General features: G+C 37.8%; 1 protein-coding gene across 1 annotated transcript in view; it reads left to right on the forward strand.

Moving 5' to 3' along the window:
- Nucleotides 1–859: 859 nt before the first annotated feature.
- RBM27 (RNA binding motif protein 27) overlaps nucleotides 860–24326 on the forward strand; it is an 85467-nt gene continuing 62000 nt past the window's right edge. Inside the window, exons 1-5 of the mRNA XM_011231636.3 lie at nucleotides 860–1116; nucleotides 13600–13718; nucleotides 15111–15235; nucleotides 22767–22858; nucleotides 23538–23731. Of these exons, the coding sequence (XP_011229938.2) occupies nucleotides 1058–1116; nucleotides 13600–13718; nucleotides 15111–15235; nucleotides 22767–22858; nucleotides 23538–23731 (589 nt within the window). The 5' untranslated portion in view covers nucleotides 860–1057. The remainder of the gene's footprint in view (nucleotides 1117–13599; nucleotides 13719–15110; nucleotides 15236–22766; nucleotides 22859–23537; nucleotides 23732–24326) is intronic.

The following is a 24326-nucleotide window of genomic DNA, read 5'->3' on the forward strand; positions in this document are numbered from 1 at the left end:
TTTGTTGTTGAGTAAGCATTGTAAGACCAGTGCCAAGCTAGTAATTTCAAAACTTCAGAAGGAATTTCTCATTCAGTACAAACTGAGTAGCCTATTTTGTTAATTTTGATTGAAAAAAAATATTTTTAAAAACTTTTTTGCTTACCAAAATTCTCCCTGAGGGAAAAAAAACCCTACTGAATTTTAGATATCTAGTGAAAAGAGTATTTTAAAAAATATTAGAATCGTTCTTCTTCCTAAATAAAGCACATGTTAAAAATACTGGTAAAATTGAAATGGCCTCAGCCTTTTACAACTGTGCGCCACGTTTTAAAAATGACGATTATTGGAGTCCAAGGCATGGTTGTCAGAAACATTCTACGTAACTTAAGCATAGCGGCGAGAAATACAAGCATGTGTGCTGAGCAAAATGATTGTGTAAGAAAAAAAGTAAAATTTTGCATTCTGTGCAATGTGTCGAACGTGAACGTATTGCACGTTGTGTTGCAGATTTACTACAGCTGAGTCATTTCGGGACACAAGTGTGTTTCCAGGAAAAAACGAGAGGAAGGAACCAGGCTGAGGGGCTCGCCGGGTTCCCCCAGGCACTCCCAGTAGCAGACACCGGTATTCCGCGGCGGGCGGCGGCGTGGTCAAAAAAGGAGCCGCGGCCCCTTTAAGAGGCACAGCACCTTCTCCAAGATACCATCTTGCACCAGGAGTTCACGTAAGCTCTCCACCTACCTTGCTATATCCCTCCTCCTTAACTGGGTACGGCCGGCCGGCGGGGCGAGCGAGCCTTGTCATTGGCTTTGCGCGCACGGCCCTCTTACTTCTGTTGGTTCTTGAGCCCGCCATTCGGCGCTATCTCCCGCCCTCCTGAGCCGTCGAGCTAGGTTGAGTGAGGGCTCTTGGGTTAGTTCCTGTTAGGCCCCGGCCGGGGGAGTAGGTTGAAGTCGCCTAAGATGCCCGGTGGGCTGGGGCACCGGGAGCTGTGAAGAGGGCGTGAGGAGGCGGCGAGGGGAGACCCGCGGCAGGCCTGAACAAGAGCGGCGGCCGAGCCCGCCTTCCCTGCACCATGCTCATAGAGGATGTGGATGCCCTCAAGTCCTGGCTGGCCAAGTTACTGGAGCCGATGTGAGTGAGCCAGGCTGGGCCAGGGCCGGCGAACGTGGGCGTTGGGGGCCCGCGGGGGCGTGGGGGGAGGGGAGGCGGCGTGGGGGACGGCGGAGCGGAGGGGCCGTGGTCGGGAGGTCCCGGCGACGTCCTCTCTGTAGTACTATCACCATTGTGGGGGGGCGGTGGCGGGGGGAGCGAGAGCCAGGGGCGTAGAGGCGGTGTGGTTGTGGGACCGGGCGGGGGGGGCGGCAAGGACAGCGAGGGCTTTTTAAATATAAATATTGGGGTGCTGGAAGGGTTAGGAGGATAGTGAGGGAATTTAAAATTTTGCTATTTGAGAAATGCGAGAGATCCCAAGGCTATCGAGGGATTTTTAAATGTGGATATTGGGATCTCGAAGGGTGTAGCAGGATGTCGAGGGCTTTATTAAACAATATTAGTACGGGACTAAAAGATCCAGAAGCGGAGTATCGAGGGCCTTTTAAAAACATGAGGGCAGAAAGGAATAGTAGGGACATTGAGGGGTTTATAGCGATTATTGATGAGCCCTAAGGGTTCAAGAATTTTGAAGGATTTGAAAAACGTGGGGTAGTTGAAAGGGATATGTGGGCATTGAAATGTTTTGGGGAATTACTGGAAAGCTGTTAAATATGATAACAAGGATATGAAGGGATTTAAAAATATTACCCAGGAGTTGTTAGTGCTAGGAGGACTAATAACTTCTAAATACCATTAAGGGTTGGAAAAAATAGGGGTTTTAAATTTTAAGGGTTGAAAGGGCTACCCTGGTATTTAGTAGTATTGGAGGAGTATTTGAAAGGGGTATACCTGAAGCATGTAAGCATTTTAGTTACAGCTATTGGAGGAATAAAAGGGGTAGCAGAAGGAGTAAGGATTTTGTAAATACTGTTGAAGGATTGTGAGGGCAACTGAGGATATTGAGGTGTAGGATTTTTGTTGAGCTAAAAAGAATGAGAAGGGGTCGTTTTAAAAAAATATTTTGGGTAGTACTAGTTGTAGAAATACTGGGATGGTTCAAAGGGACAGCAGAGGTACCAGCTTTTTTTTTTCTTTTTTTCTTTTTTTTTTTTGGTTTGTTTTATAACCATTGTAAGAGGGTAGGATTGTGGTGTGTTTATTTGGGATACTGGAATATAGCTAGTTTCGGAGACATCCCATACAGGGAAGAGAGGGAATGCTGAAAGGAGGATTGGAGAGATGATATCTAACTCTCCTGGGAAAGAAGGCATGGAAAGGGAAGGGAAGGGATCATTTCCTGCCCTCTCCTCATTTCTACTGCTTAGTTATTCTCTTAGAGGTGAGGACTTACTGGCTGAAGGAAAAAGGGTAGAAGAGGAAGAGATGGGCAGGCTATGATTCATTAGATTAGATCGTTTTAGTGGGGGGAAAAAAGTTTTTCAGAGGTGGAAATAAGGGATAGTTTGGGAGGCATGGAGGTGTGGTAAAGTTGGGGCTCTTGGGAGGCAGCTACTTCCCCGATTATCTATTTCCTGCTCCCCCCGAGAAATCTTGTTAACTAACTTTGTTGTTGTTTTGCTACTTTTATTTCTTGGGTGTTAACACCTAGGAAGAGAGTCACCTGTAGTCCGATGTGTCAGCCTTGTGAAGGTAGGATGGTTAAAGGAGACAGCATTAGGGGAGATTTGATGTCTGCAGTGCTATTTACATTCTGAGGATGAGGAGTATGTGAGTGGAGTACAGGTATGAGTGAAAGTACAGTAGGGCTTTTGGGTTTTATATTAGTGATAGTCTACTTGAAAGTTTTGTAGAAGAATATGGGCCTCTTGAATGTGCATCATACTTTTTCTACAGTATAGTTTTGGAACACAGCAATGGAGATGGATTATGACAAAGGTGGGAAATAAAGGAAATAGATTTAGTGAAATTGACCATATACAGAACAGGCTAAAGAAAAAAAGAAAAAGGCCTGTGTTTAAAAAATTCTTTACCTTCATGTTATTTAACATAAACTCGTGTGTGTGTGTGTGTGTGTGTGTGTGTGACAATTTTGCATATAGGCTCTGAGTTTGTTTGTTGGTAGAGATCCTTCTAAAAGAGTTAAATGTGTGTGTCTTTGATAAAAGGTGACAAGTTTTAACGTTATAGTTAATTGCCCTTCTTTTATAAACTCCCTAAAATGATTTATTCTGGGTAGTGGTTTTTGTTTTTTTTCTATTTTTAAGATTTCATTTATTTATTTGAGAGAGAAAGCACCAGTGAGGTGAGGGGCAGAGGGAGAGGGAGAAGCAGACTCCCCACTGAACAGGGAGCCTGATGAGGGGCTCCATCCCACAGGGCCCTGGGATCATGACCTGAGCGGAAGGCATACACTAACCAACTGAGCCACCCAGGCACCCGTTTTTTTCCTTAATGTGAAAATTTAGTTTGGGTAGGAACTTACTAAACCTCTCAGTAGTGTTTTCCTTGGCTTTTTTTTTTTTGGCTGTTTGATAAGCTTATAGATATTCTGTAATTTTCATGGGTAAAAAGTATCTTTAAAGTGATTATTTGAGGGGCGCCTGGGTGGCTCAGTCGTTAAGCGTCTGCTTTCGGCTCAGGGCATGATCCTGGCACGTTCTGGGATCAAGCCCCACATCAGGCTCCTCTGCTGGAAGCCTGCTTCTTCCTCTCCCACTCCCCCTGCTTGTGTTCCCTCTCTTGTTAGCTGTCTATCTCTGTCAAATAAATAAATAAAATCTTTAAAAAAAATAAATAAAGTGATTATTTGAGGGGCGCCTGGGTGGCTTAGTCGTTAAGCATCTGCCTTTGGCCCAGGGCGTGATCCCGGTGTTATGGGATCGAGCCCCACATCAGGCTCCTCTGCTAGGAGCCTGCTTCTTCCTCTCCCACTCCCCCTACTTGTGTTCCCTCTCTTGCTGGCTTTCTCTCTGTCAAATAAATAAATAAAATCTTTTAAAAAATTAAAAAAAAATAAATAAAGTTATTATTTGAGTTTGGTTTCCCCATTTGTTTTGAGTTACATGCAACTGAAAGCACACATCATTTTCTTTAAAAAAAAATTTGTTACTTTTTTTGGTTTAAAAAGAGCTAAAAGTCACTGTTTAGACTTTAATAATATAGGTGGCTTTCCTAGAATTACAAAATAAAGGTACTAATTTTTAACTCATGTAAGTAATGGTTTTGGATGGAAGTGGTAATAAGTAGCAAATGCAAAAAAATGGAAAGAAATAGCAAATGCCGATATCATACATATTTTCATTCTTAGTATGTTGTCATGGGAGATTATTTTTTGTTTGTTTAGACACCCTAAAATGTAATACATGATATGCTAAAATGGGTTGTATTTGTAAATTTACTGTTTGCATATTCCAGATTGAAGAAAATTTTCATGGCAGATTGGCATGTTGTTACAACATAGCATTTCAGAGCAGTTGTTAGGTTTTCAGATAATGGAGTTGCAGTGGGTATGTTGGATTCATATGATCCTTGCGCATGATCCACTGTTGTGTTTTTTATTTAGCTTAATTTACAGTTAACTAAATTTATAAAAGATTCTTAAGCATGCTGCGTCTTGTCACTGGTGAAACGAAGGCACGCAGTGGGGTATTTCTGAACCAAGCCAGCTTACGTGTAATTATTCCCTATAGACAAATTAGGAATATCATATGCTGGTAGAGCTTATCTGTTGCTTTCCACTCCTTTTGTAGATGTGGGACTTGCCTATTACTTTTACTAGAGGAAAGTCAGAAGGAAGGTACCTGGAAGAAACGACTTCTTTAACTGGTTGGGAAAAACCTAGTACCATTTTTGTTGGCACTGCAGTTAAGGGAGAGAAACCATCTTAGTCAAGAACTTTATATCTCTTTTCTTACTGCTACATGAACAGACTGAACTCACAAGTCTTGTTTGAGGTCTTTATCTTCCTTCACTTCCAAAATATCCTAGATATCTTAGTCATAGAGACTATGTAGGGATTATGTGCAATTGGGAGATGTCATGGTTTCTATCAGAAATAACTTCTCATTTTCTCATTTTAGTACATGAGCCTTTTAAGAGTAAAGTTTAAGTAAATCTAGGGGATATATTGATCACTGAAGAAATGAAAAGTTTAGAAGAAGTTCAGGCAAGCATTTTTCAGGAAAAAACATGCATTTCTACCCAAAAATGTTGTCTTTAATGGGAAATGTTTTAAGTTATTTATACTAGATATACTAAATATATATAAACATATATAATTCAAGACTGCTTGTTTGGCTTATTATAAAAAATTGTCTTGGTGTATGTTTTAAAAAGTGATAGAGTTTGTAATACTTTTTGGACACTTGCATCTTCCTATTGTAGTAAAACATCGTTATGTGAATCAGGGCATTTAGTTTCTAGTTTTGTCCCTATGTCTGATTTACTGTGTGACTTCGGAGAAATTCTCTAAATTTTCTCTGAACAGTTAATCCTATGAGCCTTCTACCTACCTCACAGATATGATATGAATATTAATGTGCAGACTGTAAAAAGGGCCTGTGTATCTTAGAATCATTAAATATAAATGAAATTTTGTAGTTTTTGAAATATGAAAATATTTTAAACTCTTTTTTCAAAAATATTTTACTAATTAATGTTAAGCTTTACTGTCATTTACAAAATAATAGTCTAATGCATGCCAGAGCTAGAGTCTCACTGCGGTCCCTATAGGTATGACTGGGAATTGCTACGGAAAGCCATCGCTATTATGTGCTGTTACTGTGAATTCTGACCATATTAGGGTCTTTTTAAGTACGTACACTAGGAGATTGAATATGTTGTTGTCTCTGAGTATGATGGATAAGGCAGCAATAAGCTTCACAGACTCAGATCATTTTATTGGTTCAGTGGTCATGGAGGGGTTATACTTGGGTTGAACTCTTAAGAGTTTACGTGCTGCCATAGATTTGCAATCTTTATTACATTAAATTCTGATTAGTAATGTCTGGGGCTGCTCAAATGGGAGGAAAAATGGTCACGTAGCAGCTATGAGACCTGACTTCTCAGATAAATAAACTACAAAGGTGAAATGAGTATTTTGGAGGTATTTTCTTAAGACTGAGAAATTCTGATAATGTGATTAGCAGCTTCAAAGAATTAGTATGCCTTTAAAGTGCTGGTGGGACTTGTTTAAGGAGACTGTTAACTATTTCACAGAAAAGGACTTATTTTGACCAGAGGACTTCTTGGCAAGTTTTAGTATTCTAAGTTAAGGACAAATTTATTCTTATGTCCTTTGGTCTGCCTCCTAAATATGTCTGACTTCATTCTTCCTGGCCCAACTGCTATAAGCTAGAAGCCAGAAGTTGCTTTTATAGCTCTATGTTTCCTATCACCGCCTTGTCTCATCCTCTCACAGGGTTATCACTTACTTTGTTGTTAATTTTTTTTAACCATTTGTTATTTTGTACTGTAATTATCTGTTTTCATTTTCATTTCTTGGCCACTAGATTGCAGGGCAAGGTCTGTCTTGCTCAGAGTAATTCCATTACCAAGCAAGATGCTTGGCATTTAGTGAACAGTCAGTAAATGTTTAAATGAATCATGTATATATAGGTTGGTTGACAATTTAAAACACAATATTTTTAAAAAAGAATTTATTTATTTATTTGACAGTGTGCACACGTGCACAAGCAGGGGAAGCAGCAGGCAAAGGGAGAGGGAAAAGCAGGCTCCCTGTGAGGAGGGAGCCCTTCGCGGGGCTCCATCCCAGGACTCTGGGGTCATGACTTGAGCCGAAGGCAGACGCTTAACCGACTGAGCCACCCAGGCGCCCCTAGATTTTTCTTTTTTAATAGTCTGATTTTCAGGGTATCGTTAGGTGGTGACTACTGCTCTATGAGCCATAGTCCACATATCAAAATGGTGTTTGCAACTGACAGATGTGTGTATATATATATTTTTTACCCAAAATAAATATTCGGGTATTTTCTTCTGTTCATGAAAGCCTCTAATTAATTAAGGGGAAGACGAGAGCTTTTATTTGAAAAGAAGTAGAAGTGCCATTATTTTTCTCCCTCTTTAATATCTGTTAACAGGTTCTTAGAACTTAATAGGTACTCAAATAACAATTTGAAAATGTTAAGTCAGATATTACTTTTTTTTTTTTTTTTAAGATTTTGTTTTTAAGTAATGCCAACACTCAACATGGGGCTTGAACTTAAAACCCTGAGATCAAGAGTTGCTTGCTTTACCAACTGAGCTAGCTGCCCCCCCCCAACCCCGCCTTTACTTGTTTTTCCAGTATTGTTTTATCGAAGGAATAATCTGAATACAGATCTCAGAGGCAGACTTTTTGGTTTTTTATTTACTTTTTTCTTATAAAGTAAAAATGAAAGTACTATTACAGAAAATGCAGGAAGAAAAAAATAATAAAATTACTTATATTTATTTCTAGTTTCTCTTGTGTATATGAACTTCCATGTAGCTATAATCAGAATCAAATCTAAAATGTTTTATCTGTATTTATCCATTTGACCTTACCTCAGAAACATTTTTCATATTTGTGTATTGTTTTTGTAACCATCACTTTGGATGCCTACTATTTCATAAATATTTAACGATGAGAATGGTTATGTTGACTTTACTTTTTCTGTTAAAAATAATGTTGTTTTCAGGGGTACCTATGTGGCTAGTCGGTTAAGTGTCTGCCTTAAAGATCCAGGCCTACCTGGCTCCTTGCTCAGCAGGGAAGTCTGCTTCTCTCTCTGCCCCTCTCCCAAGTCATGCACACAAGCACCCTCTCTCACTTTCTCTCTCTCTAATGAATCTTTTAAAAAAAAAATTTGTTTTTATACCATACATATATATATATTTAGTGTTAATTAAATACCAGTATTTTCTATATTTGGCTTTATTTCCTGAGGTTAATTTCCCTGAGGCCAACTACAGCTACTGGTCAGAGAATATGAACTTTTTTTAAAAAAAGATTTATTTATTTATTGTAGAGAGAGAGGGAGTGCGTGCAATCGCGGGCACCCGCCTGTGGAGAGGGAGAGAGAAACTCAAGCAGACCCCCCACTGAGTGTGGAACTTCCATTTTTTATTTTTAAACTTGGGGCCCAATTTCAGGACCCTAAGATCACTACCTGGCTGAAACCAAAAGTCAGATGCTTAACTGACTGAGCCATCCAGGCACCCCGAGAATATGAACATTTTTAATGGCTGTTGATACACATTAAGAGATTGGGTTTTTGTTTTTTTTTCACTGTGGCTCAGATAATCATTAATTATCTCTCTTCTGAAACAAATATTACACCAAGGTAGAACTTAAAATTGAGCCCGTTTTCAGAAACATGTAGATTTTTCTGAAGTTGGAAAAGGTTTAAGTAGTGTTGGTTTTTTCCTAAAACAAATAGATTTTGATAATTTTTAAGTAGTGTTTCTTGGCTTGGGAACTAAGGTAAGGAAAAACCTTTACTCTCTGGTTTTGGGATTGGGTATACGTCTGAAATCTGCAAAGCTGATGTGCTAGCATAGCAGGTGTGTCATATACCTGCTGTGGAGATTTCATTAAGGAGGAAAAAACAAATTTGAGGTTTTATGGGTAAGACATTTTTAGGGCAATATTTCTATTAACTTCCCCTGATGAAAATTCATTCTAGTTGATTTTTATTTTTTAAATAAAAGATAATTGAAAGATGTTCTTAGAACATTACTATGCAAGATGTGAATATTAAGGAGTCCTCATATTTCTAATTTCCATTAAACTTACGGAAATTTCTTTTGTTGTTCTTTATTTTAATTGGAAGGTAACAGGATTTACAGTAGGAAAGTGTATGTGGTATAAAATAGATTTTACTCTGTGGAACTGTAGCTGAGTTTTAGTTCCACAGGTGTGCATTCTTCCTGATCTTGAGTGGGTCACTTAATTTGTCTTTACATATTTACAAATTTAGGTATCTATAAAATGAATAATAACTTACTGATTGTGCTGTTAAGGCCTTTTAAAGACAATACTTGAATAGTAATTTTAGATGGGTATTATGTTTTCTAATCTCTTTGTTATAATAGAAGCCCCTTTCTGTCTATAAGTGTGTGTATTTAACATAGCCGTGGATCCAAAAATCTTAAATCTTTTTCATTCCCAAGTATTCTTGTCCCCACAGTTATGCAAAATGAATTTTCCATAAGCTTTGGTTACAAATAAATAGCTGAAGTATTTTACTCTGGGATAAGAGAAGTAAGAAGTGGTCCTGCATTTGTCTTGTAAATTATCAAGGATCTTAGTCATGTTCAAATTTTTGTGACACACTTCTTGGAAGTTTGGTTGGGCTACTGTTAGCATTGGTACCATAGCTACTGCAGTATTATAATTGTCAGTTGTTAAGGATTATATGGTGGGGGTGATGAAAGAATAAATAACAACAATCATAAAGGTACAGAAAATTACAGCATGAAACTCCCTAGTGTATTTAAGTTTCACCATTCATTTGGTGTGACTTATTATTTCACACCAGCAATTTCCTTCATAGTGCACTTTATGGATATATATTAGGAGCTGTTAAATTTAAATGGTCCCATTCCTTTGGCTGTAAACATGCTTTTTGTATTTGGTACAGAATTCTAACTATCAGTTATTAACAATCAGTTCACTCATACTGCACAAATATTTAAAATCTGTGATCACTCTCTTGGTGTCTAGTTTTTTGTTTTGTTTTGTTCTTTTTGCTCTTTTACCTTCTTGTAACTATTCATCTTGAGGCTTAGCACATCACATCAAAATGTATTTCATCAGGAGCAACCTTACTTTGCATTTGTATTTTAGAGTCTGAATACTAAATACATGTATAAGATATCTGGGTTTGTTTAACTCCCCTCATTTACCCAGTAATCTGAATGTTGTACCTGCTTCTCACTAGAAACCTTGTATTATGCAGTTTTCTACTTCTTGTGTCATGAGACTCCTTAAAGGTTTTCCTAACAGCAGAAAAAATGGTATTGCCTCTTTCTACCTTTTTAATTTTTTTTTTTATTTTTAAAGATGTAATTCATTTACTGGAAAGAGCACGAGAGAGAGTGAGTGAGCACGAGTGAGGGGGAAGGGCAGAGAGAGAGGGAGAGGCAGGCTCCCTGCTGAGCAGGGAGCCCATCGAGGAGCCCCGGCTCCTTCCTGAGGGGCTCGGGATCATGACCTGAGCCAAAGGCAGACGCTTAACTGACTGAGCTACGCAGGCGCCTCTGCCATTCTTATTTTTAAAAATCCTTTTTTTCCTCTGTTTAGAATATCTTCCTTATCCAGGATCTGAACTTTTTAAGTAAAGGTAGAAATATGATAGATTTTTTTTATACCTCTCCCTTCCATTTGAATGTTGATTAGAACTATACTGATCAAATACCTTACTGTTTTCAGGAGTGAGATTAAATCTCTCTACACATTTTTATTTTAAGGAGTTAATGGATTAAGCAAGGTGGGCAGGGCCTGTGTAACATTTTTAAACATACTGTATATTCACTTTATTATTTATTATTACTATTTTTTCGTGAGTAATTGACATACAGTGTTGTATTAGTTTCACATATACAAAATAGTGATTTGATTTATACATTGTGGAGTGGTCACCACAATAGTCGAATTACAGTCTGTCACCATACAAAGTTACTAGAATATTATTGACTATATTCCCTATGCTATACATTACATTGCCATGTCTTACTTATTTTATAACTGGAAGATTTTATCTTTTTTTTTTTTAAGAGATTTTATTTATTTATTTGAGAGACAAAGGGAGAGAGTGGGGGGAGGGGCAAAGGGAGAAGGAGAAGCAGACTCCCTGCTGAGCAGGGAGCCCAATGCAGGGCTCGATCCCAGGACACTGGGATCATGACCTGAACCAAAGCCAGATGCTAAACTGACTGGGCCACCCAGGTGTCCCTGGAAGATTTTATTTCTTAATGCCTCTTACCTATTTTCATCCATCCCCCCCCAACTCCCCTTCCCTCTGGCAGCCATCAGTTTGTTTTCTGTATCTATGACCATTTCTGTTTTGTTTTGTTCTTTAGATTACACATGTAAATGAAATCATATGGTATTTGTCTTTCTCTTAGCACATTTAGCATATACCTTACAGGTCCATCCGTGTTGTTGCACATGGCAAGATTTCATTCTTTTTTTATGGCTGAGTAATAATACATTATATGTATATATACCATGTCATCTTTTTTTTATTCTTTCATCTATCAGTGGATTTTTTTGGTTGCTTCCATATCTTGTCTATTGTAAATTATGCTATGATGAACATAAGGGTGCATATGTCTTTCTGAATTAGTGTTTTCGTTTTCTTCAGGTAAATACCTAGAAGTGGGATTACTGTATCATGTGATAGTTCTGTTTTTAATTTTTTGAGGAGCCTCCATACTATACTCCGCAGTGGCTTCACCAATTTACATTCCTATCAGCAGTGCATGAGGGTTCCCTTTTCCCTACATCCTTACCAACAGTTGTTATTTCTTGTCTTTTTTTTTTTTTTTTTTTTGGGGTTTTTTTTTTTATTANTTTTTAAGTAATCTCTGCACCCAACATAGGGCTTGAACTCAAAATCACGAGGTCAGGAGTTACGTGCTGTACCCACTGAGCCCGTCAGGCGACCCTCTTGTCTTTTTGAAAATAGCCGTTCTGACAGGTGTGAGGTGATATCTCACTGTGGCTTTGATTTGCATTTTCCTGGCGGCTAGTGATGTTGATCGTCATCTTAAATGCCTGTTGGCCATTTGCATGTCTTTTGGAAAAATGTTTGTTTGAATCCTCTGTCAGTTTTTTCTTTTTCTCTTCTTTTTAAATTTTTTCTTTGCTTAATTGAAGTGTAGTTGACGGGTTTGTTTTTTTTTTTGTTTTGTTTTTTTGTTTAGGCTCTCTACTCATCTTTTGATCAGATTATTTGTTTTTCTGATATTGATCTGTATATCCATTTTAGAATTTAGCAGTTGGGTTTACCACGGTAATCTATTCAAAAATGTAATTTACATTTTTTACTTAGAAAAAATCCTGGCTTTCTTTTAAATTGCATGTTTTTATTAATGTGTACCTCCTCATCTTGCACACTTACACTCTTTCCTAGTGCACTTTGACCCTTACCCGTAACTTATTCTATTAGCTCTGAGTTTTGTAAGATTGACAGTAGCTGAAATTTGCTCCCTTGGATGTGGTGCATAAATGTGCATTGATGTTCAAAGAATTAGCCTTTCCCACAGCAGTATTGGCAACAATAAATTCTATTTTATTGAATTATGGACTTTAAAAATATAGACTAGAAGGAAGTAAAGGTGCTGATGCTTGGTTTTTCTTTTTATAAAATTTGCTTTATTTACTTAAAAAATATATTTTTCTGGGGCGCCTGGGTGGCGCAGTCGTTAAGCATCTGCCTTCGGCTCAGGGCATGATCCCGGCGTTATGGGATCGAGCCCCACATCAGGCTCCTCCGCTAGGAGCCTGCTGCTTCCTCTCCTACTCCCCCTGCTTGTGTTCCCTCTCTCGCTGGCTGTCTCTCTCTGTCAAATTAATAAATAAAATCTTTAAAAAAATATATATATATATATTTTTTCCATTACACACACACACACACACATTTGGAGCACAAAAACTTTCTGTTTCTTGTAGTGTAGATAAAATATTAGGTCCGAAGATTGCTGCCTGTCAGGAGTTGACAACTCAGGGAACATGTGCTGCCCTGGCATAGATGATTTTGAATGTAGAGAGACAGGTGACTCCGGCTCCCTGCTCAGCACCTGCTCCTCCCTCTCCCTATGCTGCTTCCGCTACTTGTGCTCCCTCACTCTCTTTTCTCTCAAATAAATAAATAAATAAATAAATAAATAAATAAAATCTTTAAAAAAAAAAAAAGGTTACTACTGACTAGAAAAAAAAAAAGAGAGAGAAGTAGGTAGAGGTTGTCCCTGCTGCCCTTCTACCACTTCTTTCTTGTCTAGGTCCCAGATTTTTTCTTTCTTGCTTATGGCTGCTAGAGTGTTTGTCAGTAATATTTAAGGTGTCAACCTTCTTGTGTTCTTATTTTTTAAGAGATCCTTAAGATAAGGAGAAGATTATCAGTGGACTCGATTGCTATTTTTAGATGTTGGTGCCTGGGGTTATAGGGAACGGGGAAAGGTGTCCCATTTGCCCTGGTTCTTCATCATTGGTCACATGGAACAACAGATAGTTCCTGAAGATATCAACAGTGCTTCTATAGCCCTGCAACTCGGGGGTCGATTGCCACCCTTTCTCTGTAACCATTGAGAAAGCAAATAAATGTAGATTTGGTCCAAAATTCTGGGTATAATTAGAACATTGAACATAGGAGACAAACAATTTTATAAAAGTAAGCAGGAAAGGACCGTCTTGCCTGCACTATGTATATGCTTTTTGTTAATACAAGTCACCTTTGTTTGCAGTCACTTTATTTTAAAGACCTTAATCTTTCCAAAATAGGGGTGACTTTATTGATGACATTGCTATTTGGAAAAAAAAAAAGTTTGAAAATTTTTGTTTTTTCTTTGTCTAACTAGATGCGACGCTGACCCTTCAGCCTTAGCCAACTATGTTGTAGCACTGGTCAAGAAGGACAAACCTGAGAAAGAATTGAAAGCCTTTTGTGCTGATCAACTTGACGTCTTTTTACAAAAAGGTAAATATTATTTGCCTTCAGCCACATGTTTAAGATTTTAAATTTAAGACTTTGCATAAAATCTTGGAAATAAAAGTTTGGAAGAAAAGCGTCCTTTAACATTTGAATATATCCATTCATGTTAATTATTTATCATGTATTTTAGAAGACTTTTTCCCCCCCTTTCCTATCCTCCTCTGCTTCTTTCCTGTGTTGAAGCAATTGTAACTAATGTTTTTTAGGTGAATGGGTCCTCTGTGGCTTGTGGCAGAGTCTAGTTGATGGTTGGGGATGACCACTTGAGGATAATGTAGCTGCTAATGCTTACTGCTTATTAGGGCACTGAAGCTACTTTTTTCTTTTCCCCTCTTGGCTGCAGCTTCTTGCTGTCCAGGAAGAGATGGGCATGATCCTCAGCTCTTTATACCTTTAACTTCCCATCTTCTTACCATAGTCCTTACCAAGTCCTTACCATAGTCCTTATCATAGTCCTTACCAAGTCCTTTCCATACCTGCAGAGCTTCCTGGAGACCTCCCCTCCTAATTCTCTGACCTCATCTCCTGCCACTCCCCCTCACTTGTTCCATTCTAGCCACTTTGTCCCCCTTGGTTTTTTTTTTCAGCATGGTAAACATGTTCCCAACTCAGGGCTTTTGAACTCATTGTTCTCTTGCTTGAAACGGTTTCTTCTCTTATGGTTTCTGGTCTCTTCTCAAATGGTAGCTTCTCAGAGTAGTTTCCCTTGAGTACTCTATGTACAGTATATTATACCTCATGCCCCTAATCATCCTCTCCTCTTCCCAGTCCTGCTTCATTTTGTTTTTCATGGCACTTGTCACTTCCTGCCATGTTCTGTGTTTATTTGCCTTTTTATCTGTGTGTATCACTCCCCGCCTCCCTCCCCTATCCCCCCGTTTGTCTTTCCTTTGTTGAGAGTGGTGACTTGGAACCTACGGTGCTTGACACATAGAATGTATTCAATAAATATTGTTGAATAGATGGAAAGAATGTGGATAATGCACACTTACTGATTGATCTAACTGTTGGTGTGAGAAGATATCCTTTAATTCAAGTATCTCCTAAGAGAGGAAAGATAGTAAATATGGCTTCTCACTTGAAAAGATTACATAGTATGGTGAATTTTAAGGCTTTTTTTTTTTTTTACACACTAAAAATCTAATACTTTCCCCAGTATTAGATGAATATTTTCTTTCCAAATGTATTAATTTGTATTATTAGTTTACAGTAGTTTCAAAACCCAGAAATGGGATTCTTCCTCATAAGGATTAGACTCATTTTTAGTTCCACCACCAATATTGGAGATGTCCTGTTTTCCTCACTTTTGCCATAGAGTATGTTTTCAAACATCTATTTTTGTTTGTGCAACACTTAAATACTATTTCTTCTCCTTAGAAACTTCGGGTTTTGTGGATAAACTGTTCGAAAGTCTCTATACTAAGAACTACCTTCCACCTCTGGAACCAGTTAAGCCTGAGCCAAAACCACCAGTCCAAGAAAAAGAAGAAATTAAAGAAGAGGTAATGCAAAGTTTTCTTTTGCTTTTGGGGGCTTCTTAGATCCTATTACTAGTATCATTCTTAGTTGGAAGTTGACCTCTTTAAAAGTAATTATCTGTTGATTAAAGTTTCTGTGTTTGGCACATGTTACAGATTCTTTATCAGGGCTTCTGAGTTCTTTGGACTTGAAATGTTGGAAGAATTTCAGATAGCTTGTTTAGTGTTCCAAGAAAAATTTTAGTAATATCGAATTCAGAGAAATCTTATTCAGTGACTTTAGAAAACTTGGTTAAATATAGAGTTTTGACTAAAAGTAACGTATTGATGAAACCTGAAGAGAAATTATTAAGTACCGCATTTCCATATAATAGACAAGCCATTTTCTCTTTTTTAACCAGAGAATATTTTTTATAGTTAGTGTAGTTATAAATATCGTTGTTAATGAGTGAGAGAAAAAGAAAAAAATGTTTTTACAACGTTGAAGTACAAAGACATAATAATTCATGGTAATCTAATTGTTTGAACCAAGGGGAAAATTTTACAGAGTTCATTTGTAATTCTTTTTATGTATAGACAAAACAGTATTGTATGATAAGAATATGGGTTCTAAAATCCGGCTGCATGAGTTAAAATTGTCGCTGTTGTTACTTATTTTCTCCATTTTCACATCAGGAAAATGATGATCATAGTCATACTTATTTCATTGAGGTTTAAGTGAGATTTTATATACATACACATCCTAATCAACTGCCTGGCACATAAAAGTTGGTTATTATACAAAAATATTTATTAACTTTTATTTTTATTATATTATCTAATCAGCTTTTTATTTGGGAAGAATTTTAAGCTTACATAAAAATGACAGGAATCCTACCTAAAACATCCATTCACAGTCTATCTTTATTCACCTATTGAAAATTTGCCCTGTTTGCTCTCTTTATGTATTCACAGCCAAGACTCTTATGTGAATCTAGGAGTAAGTTAGATATGTCATGATCTCATGATGCTCTGCACTTCATAAGAATAAGGATGTTTATTAGTTTTTTTTAAGTAGGCTCCACGCCCAGTGTGGAGCGCATTATAGGACTTGAACTCTCTAGCCTGAGATCAAGACCTGGGCTGAGATCACGAGTCAGTTGCTTAACCTGCTGAGCCATCCAGGCACCCCAAGGATGTTCTCTTAGATAGATATAATATCATTATTAGTTTCAGTAAATTTAATTTTAATAAAATACTTTATCTGTATTTCAGTTTTATCAGTTGACCCAACAGTGTCCCCACCCTTCCCCCCCCCCAAAAAAGTGTCCCCTTTTTGTAGCTTTTTTTTCTCCTCCAGTATGGGATTCAATCTAAGGATCGTGTATTACATTTAGTTGTCATTTCTGCTCCATCTTAAAATGCTAGGCTGATTGAATTGGTCTGTCATTAAAATAAAACAAAATATGACTATATTTCAGATCAGTCGAAACCACTGTCACAGTTTTGCTTTTGGCTCATGCCTTGTAATTGTTTCATAAAATCTTATTAAAATAGGAGAGGTTCCCAGTGCGTTATACTTCAAGTAATGGAAATAAGAGGAAAACTTTTCTACCATACTTGATAATGTATAATTTGGGGTCTGTGTGTATATGCTGAATCTTTTAGAAGAAGTTAAAATTTTTGTGCAATGTGTTCTCGTTTGGAGTCATTGAAGTTCAGTGGACTAGAAGTATCTGTTTGAAAGATAGCTGATTTGAACATAAGAGAAGAATTTCATTATTTTGAGTTTTGAAAGGACAGTTTAAAAAACACCAGATTGTTACGCTATTTCATTTTGTGTCTTTGTAGTAAATCCTAATTTTGAAAATTGTGGAAAGTGGCTATCAGCTTCTGTGTGTAAATATCCCAAATGACACTGTCTGGCATTTCTCTTGTTTTCTGAGATTTTTATACACAACTCAATTGTCATTACTGGCATAAAAGCTCGTATGATAGTGTATAAAGTAGTGTATAGTAATTTTGTTAGATAATGTAGAATGAAAGGGGTTTGAGGTAGCACATACCTTTGGCTTATTGGCTATATTTCTGGTCTATGCTAAGTTGATGCAGTTGCTCAGAACAGTGTACAGAGGTGCAAATCCACCTAAGGACTAGCCATTTTAACTTTCTTCCTTGGTCCCAGTTAACATTGTACCATTAGTAGTTTAACAGATTACTGGTCACGTGGGGAACCAGGTGAGAATTTGGATCATTGGCACAACTCCGTCAGGTGCAGGAAAAAGCCCTTGATTTACAAAGCACAATGTATTTTACCTATAGTTGAAGATTACTTGTAAATTTGCTGTAGTTACAATTGGCTATTATTAAGCCCTTACCCTAAGTTCAGGAACAAGCAAAAGAATCACCCATTATTATAATAGATCTTTGGTATTATAATTCCTGATTTGCACTATGCCTCGATCATCTGAAATGTTAGAAGGCAATTTTTCTTAGATTTGGATTTATGACTAGAAATATGAGAACCTCTAGCACAGTTTTTCCTTCTTTTGATTTGTCTGAAAACATATTTTATTTTACTTTTTAAAAACATTATTATAGAGAATTTTCAGCATACATCAAAAGGGGACAGTAGTATAATGAAGTCTTATGTATTCATTACTCAGCCCCAACTCATCATTCCATGTCCAGTCCTGCCCCAACCAAATACCTGTTTAGTATTTTTTTGTTTGTTTGTTTTTTGGTTTTTGGTTTTTTTTTTAAGTAGGCTCCACACCCAGCATGGAGCCCAACTTGGGGCTTGAACTTGTGAACCTCAGTTCAAGATCTGAGCTGAGGTCAAGAATCAGATGCTCAGGGCGCCTGGGTGGCACAGCGGTTAAGCGTCTGCCTTTGGCTCAGGGCGTGATCCCAGTGTTATGGGATCGAGCCCCACATCAGGCTCCTCCGCTGTGAGCCTGCTTCTTCCTCTCCCACTCCCCCTGCTTGGTGTTCCCTCTCTCCCTGGCTGTCTCTATCTCTGTCGAATAAATAAATACAATCTTTAAAAAAAAAAAAAAGAATCAGATGCTCAACTGACTGAACCACCCATGCATCCCTTATTTATTATACTTACATATCAAAAATGGTCTAGTGGAAAAGAGGGCTCTTAGACTTATGTAGCCATGATAGACCAACATAATGAATAACTAAAACTTCTTACATGTGTGTGTAACGATCAGGCTTCTTCTTCTTCTTCTTCTTTTTTTTTTTTTTTTAAGATTTTATTTATTTATTTCACAGAGAGACAGCCAGCGAGAGAGGGAACACAGGCAGGGGGAGTGGGAGAGGAAGAAGCAGGCTCCCAGCGGAGGAGCCCGATGTGGGACTTGATCCCAGGGTCCCGGGATCATGCCCTGAGCTGAAGGCAGACGCTTAATGACTGAGCCACCCAGGCGCCCCATGATTGGACTTCTTATAGAGCATGTGAAGTAGAAAAATTTAAGTCAGGTGGACAACATAGAAGAAGAATTTTAAAAATTACCATGCCTGGTCATAGCGTGATTCTATAAAGAAATCTACTTTTCATATTCTTAGAATAGGAAGACTGAAGTAGATAAGAGGTTTTGGTTTATGAAGTCTTAAGTTTATTTATGTTTTAGTAATCTCTACACCCATCATTGGGCTTGAACTAACGACCCTGAGATTGAGAGTCACATGTTCTTTATCACTGAGCCAGCCAGGTGCCCTGAAGTCTTCATATATAGTATGAATTCAAGCATATGTAAGGCATTATAATGCCAAATAACTCATTTTATTTTTTTATTTTTATTTTTTAAAGACTTTATTTATTTGACACAGAGAGAGGTAGAGAGAGAGAGTACAAGCAGGGCAAGTGGCAGGCAGAGGGAGAGGGAGAAGCAAGGAGCCGGAGAAGGGGCTTAATTCCAGGACCCCGGGATCATGACCTGGGCCGAAGGCAGACGCTTAACAGACTGAGCCACCCAGGCGCCCCCCCAAATAACTTATTTTAGATTAAGTTAGAAATAATTGTAGAAAACATATCCTTAACCACTAAGGAAGTTCTAGAAAAGAATGCAGATTGTTATTTTTTAACTTTTAAAAAGTATTTGAAAGAAGCCAGAATAATAAAATGAGCCTCCCTATACCTGTCATTCACCTTCAATAATTTCAGATCCATGAGCAGTGGTCTTTTACTATACTTCAGCCAGTTTTCATCCTCTTAAATTATTTTGAAACAAATCCCAGGTATATAATTTTATGTATAAATACTTAATATGCATCTATAAAAGGTAATATTTTTAAATAATGTTTTAGAATATTTTATATAAAGATAGCAGTAACTCCTTAAAATATTAACAGATACCTAGTTAGTATTTAAATTTCTAATTGTTCCTAAATATCCATTTTCCCCCATTTGTTTTAATCAAGATCTAAATAACCAGATTGGTTGAAATTTCTTTTTTTTAAAGATTTTATTTATTTTTTTTGAGAGAGAGAGAGAGAGAGAGAGAGAGAGCATGCACACACATGCAAGAGAGGGGAGGAGCAGGAAGGGAAGAAGGGGGACAGCCTGCATCAGGCTCCATCCCAGATCCCTGGAATCATGTCCTGAGCCAAAATCAAGAGTCAGACACTTAACCACTTAACAAACTGAGCCACCCAGACGCCCCTGAAATTTCTTTTTTTTTTTAAAAAAAATTTCCTTTTCCTTATTCCCTCTCATTTCCTTCTCTCCAGGGTAACCACTACTCTTTCCTCTGATACCATGTACTAGTTTCTCCTGTTTTTTCCATTTTATATAAAAGAAATCATATGGTTTTTGCCTTTTTTAGAAAAGTTCTTTTTCTTTTTTTTAAACATTTTATTTTTAAGTAATCTCTACACCCAACGTGGGGCTCGAACTTACAACCCCAAAATCAAGAGTAGCATGCTCCACCAACTGAGCCAGTCACGTACCCTATTAGCTTATTATGTGAGGTTCATCCATATGGTGCATGCCCTCTGACTTTTTAATATCATTATTGAAATACAACTCCCCTACCATACCATTCCCCTATTTATAGTGTACAAATGTGATGGTTTTTATTGTATTCATAGTTGTGCAACCATCACTATGATCCATTTTTAGATCATTTTCATCATCCAAAAAAGAAACAGCGTATCCATTAATCTGTCACCCTCCAACCCTCCTCCTCCAGCCCCCTACCCCTGTCTTAGGCAACCACTAATCTACTTTATTTCTTTATGGATTTGCCTATTCTGGATATTTCATATAAATGGAGTGATACCATTTGTAGTCTTTTGTGAGTGGCTTCTTTCACTTAGCATAATGCTTTCAAGGTTCATGTATTCCTTTTTTTTAATGGCTGAATAATATTCCATTTTATGGATATATCACATTTTCTTTATTTGGTCATCAGTTGATGCATATTTGGGTTGATAGGCAAGTAGTTAATGCTTTTTTGCTTTTAGCGGTAATGCCGCTCTGAACATTTATGCCCAAGTTTTTAGGTGATGTTATGTTTTTATATCTATCTCTTCGATCCTTTAACTTTTTTTTTTTTGTGAAGATTTTGTTTATTTGAGAGAGAGAGCACGAGCAGGGGGAGGAGCAGAGGGAGAGGGATAAGCAGAGTCCATGCTGAGCACAGAGCCTGACACAGGGCTTGATCCCATGGCCCTGAGGTCATGACCTGAACTGAAGTCAAGAGTTGGACACTTGGGGCGCCTGGGGCACAGCGGTTAAGCGTCTGCCTTCGGCTCAGGGCGTGATCCCGTGTTATGGGTTCGAGCCCCACGTCAGGCTCCTCTGCTGTGAGCCTGCTTCTTCCTCTCCTACTCCCCCTGCTTGTGTTCCCTCTCTCGCTGGCTGTCTCTATCCTGTCAAATAAATAAATAAAATCTTTAAAATAAAAAAAAATAAATAAAAAAAAAATAAAAAAAAAAGAGTTGGACACTTAACCAACTGAGTCACCCAGGCTCCCTGGATCCTTTAACTTTTTAAGAATAGTTCTTTTCCATTAAGATTTAATACACATCCGGGGCGCCTGGGTGGTGCAGTCGTTAAGTGTCTGCCTTGGGCTCAGGGCGTGATCCCGGCATTCCGGGATCGAGCCCCACGTTAGGCTTCTCCGCTGGGAGCCTGCTTCTTCCTCTCCCACTCCCCCTGCTTGTGTTCCCTCTCTCGCTGGCTGTCTCTCTCTGTCAAATAAATAAATAAAATCTTAAAAAAAAAAAAAGGTTTAATACACATCCATCAAAAAAATCCTTGCAAAAGACAGAAAAGGAAAAAGATCTCCAAGTTGATGTCTTTTAAGTTTCTCTTAATCTTTAAATCCCCCTTTAAACCTACCTTTGTCTTTCTCTTGGTCTTCTTTTCCTTACCAGGTAACTTTTTTCCTTAAATTTTATTTTGTTAAAGGAACTCAGTCTTTTGTCCTGTAGAGTTTTTACTGTCTGTATTGCATCCTAGGGGAGTAATATATACTCTGTATTCCCTGTAAATAGGTAGAGAGAATGACTTTTAAATATAGTCTAAACAAATGAATTCTGTTTTAGTGCCATATGGTTGCCATATTGTGGCTACCATTTTATGTTGCCTGAGTTTTACTAAATTGTTATCATCTGTTCCTTTCACTGACTCCTGTTTGTTAAGTGAGCTTCTCCATTAGATGGACATTTGTTTAGCTCTTGCAGATGACTTCATTTCACCTTTCTTTAGTAGAGGCTGTATATTTGTTTTGGGATTAACTTTTTAAAAAAAAATAATAAAATCACAGATTATTTCTGGTCAGTCTTAACTGTTAGGCTTTAAAAGAAGACAGTATTTCTATGAATTCCAATACCATTTTTCTGTAAATCTTGTGAAATGTGTGGTTTAATGGCACTTACTAACATTACCATTTATTCTTGAAACCTTCTCTATGAAATAAATCCACAGTTCTGAAATTACGAGTATATTTTATAATTAGGAAAACATAAGCCATTTTACTATTGATACTTAGAGATAGAGACCTGCTCTTTCTTTTTTTTTTTTTTAAAGATTTTATTTTTATTTATTTGACAGAGAGCGAGCACAGGTAGGAGGAGCAGCAGGGAGAGGGAGAGGGAGAAGCAGGCTCCCTGATGAGCAGGGAGCCTGACATGGGTCTCTATCCCAGAATTAACACCCAAATTAACATTTGGGTGACCTGGGTGGTGTAGTCGGTTGAGGGTCCGACTCTTGATTTTGGCTCAGTTGTGATCTCAGGGTTGTGATATCAAGCCCTGTGTCAGGCTCCATGTTCACCTCTGCAGTCTGCTTGAGCGTCTCTCCCTCTGCACCTCCTGCTCGTGTGTTCTCTCTCTCAAATAAACAAATCTTAAAAGAAAAGTTAACATTTAAAAATTAGTGTATTACTGTTGAAGTAATTTCAGCATCTTTTACTCCTCTCTGTTACCTAACTTTTTTGGGTGTAATTTGACTTCAGTATTTCGTTGTATTTGTGCTCTCTCTTGCACTGGGAAGATTATCAGATGTGTTTCGTAATTAATAGAAGGACTGATCTTGTTCCTATTGAATGCTCTCATATAGGTTTTTCAGGAGCCAGCAGAGGAAGAACGAGATGGTAGAAAAAAGAAGTATCCTAGTCCCCAGAAGACTCGTTCAGAATCTAGTGAACGAAGGTGTGTGTTTATATTTAATTAAGGAGACACCGATAACTCTTTTTTTAGTTACCTTAAGAGCATTAATGGGATTTTTAACATATGTACTGACACCTTGCTCTAAACTGATTAAAGAAGGAGAAGGTTATCTTCCTTCCCTCCATTCTGTGTTTTTTGTCTTTGTCATGCTTTCTCTTCCTTTTATAAACAGTCATCATTATGTGCTTTCCCCAAGAGCACAGGGGTGGGAATAGTCTCCTTAGAGGATATTAATGAAATGTTCCATTTGGTTAGGGGTGCTCACTATTAAAATCATCCATAGTATTTTATACTACATATAGTTCAGTTTATGTGTTGAGTCATCAGCCTGCCATTAAAAAATTAGTCTTTTGTTTAGGAAAACTTTGTTTCTGCCTTTTTTCTTTTCCAGTTTTTAATTTCCATGTTTCCCCTCCCCCTCCCCATACTTTGGTTTCCCCTCTTTTTTTTTTTTTTTTTTCTCCCCACCCAGTGTAATTGAGGGAATGTTTTTTCTTTTTATGTAATGGATCAGAAGAATTATGTTGTGGTTTTACGGCTTTCTGAAAAAGCATAGACATTATGAATTTTGATGAATCAAGGAGGGTATTTCATACTCCTGATTTGTTTGCATACTTGGTTTCTATAGTATACGTATGGCTTTTATATCTGTGTATTATAGGACACGTGAGAAAAAAAGAGAAGATGGCAAGTGGAGAGACTATGACCGGTACTATGAGCGGAATGAACTATACCGTGAGAAATATGACTGGAGAAGAGGCAGGAGTAAGAGTCGGAGTAAGAGCCGAGGCTTGAGTCGAAGTCGAAGCCGAAGTAGAGGGCGCAGCAAAGACCGGGATCCAAATAGGAATGTTGGTGAGTAGATGAAGCTTCCTCCTAAAAACTCTGTATTGCTCATCTTCCTCTGTCATAGGGTACCAGAACTCCCCTTAAATGCAAGTGTACCTTTAACATGTCTGAGCAACATAAAATCTAGAATTTCTCAAAAACCTCATGCTAATTTTGTTACAAAGATAGGGCTTTCTTGTCAGGATGGAGTCAAAGGAGTTGGACTAAAAAACTGTGTAAGGATATCATAGTTCATGTCTGGACTTAAAAGCCATTTTGTATAATTGAAATTAATGCCTTTTAATCAACAAAGGTATCATTGGAGGAAGAGGACTACCTGTTTCCTCCCCCACCCCCTCACTAAAAGTAATTGTTTTGCTTTAAGGTTGTCTAGTGTTTATAAAATTTAAAAAGAAAAAATGATACGTAAATAACTGGGATCCTAACCACTGATCTCTCGGGATATCAGTTTGGAAGTCAGTTCTTGGATACCTTTTTTATTAAATATCAGGCTTTCTTCATTATGTATTGATGTTGGTGTTATAAAAGAGAATTTTCCACAAGTTACTGGTCAGGATATGTCACGTTGTTGATGTTCCTGCTTTTAGGGTATATTAATAAT

This window comes from Ailuropoda melanoleuca, chromosome 3 (genome assembly GCF_002007445.2).
Source record: "Ailuropoda melanoleuca isolate Jingjing chromosome 3, ASM200744v2, whole genome shotgun sequence".
Lineage (NCBI taxonomy): Eukaryota > Metazoa > Chordata > Mammalia > Carnivora > Ursidae > Ailuropoda > Ailuropoda melanoleuca.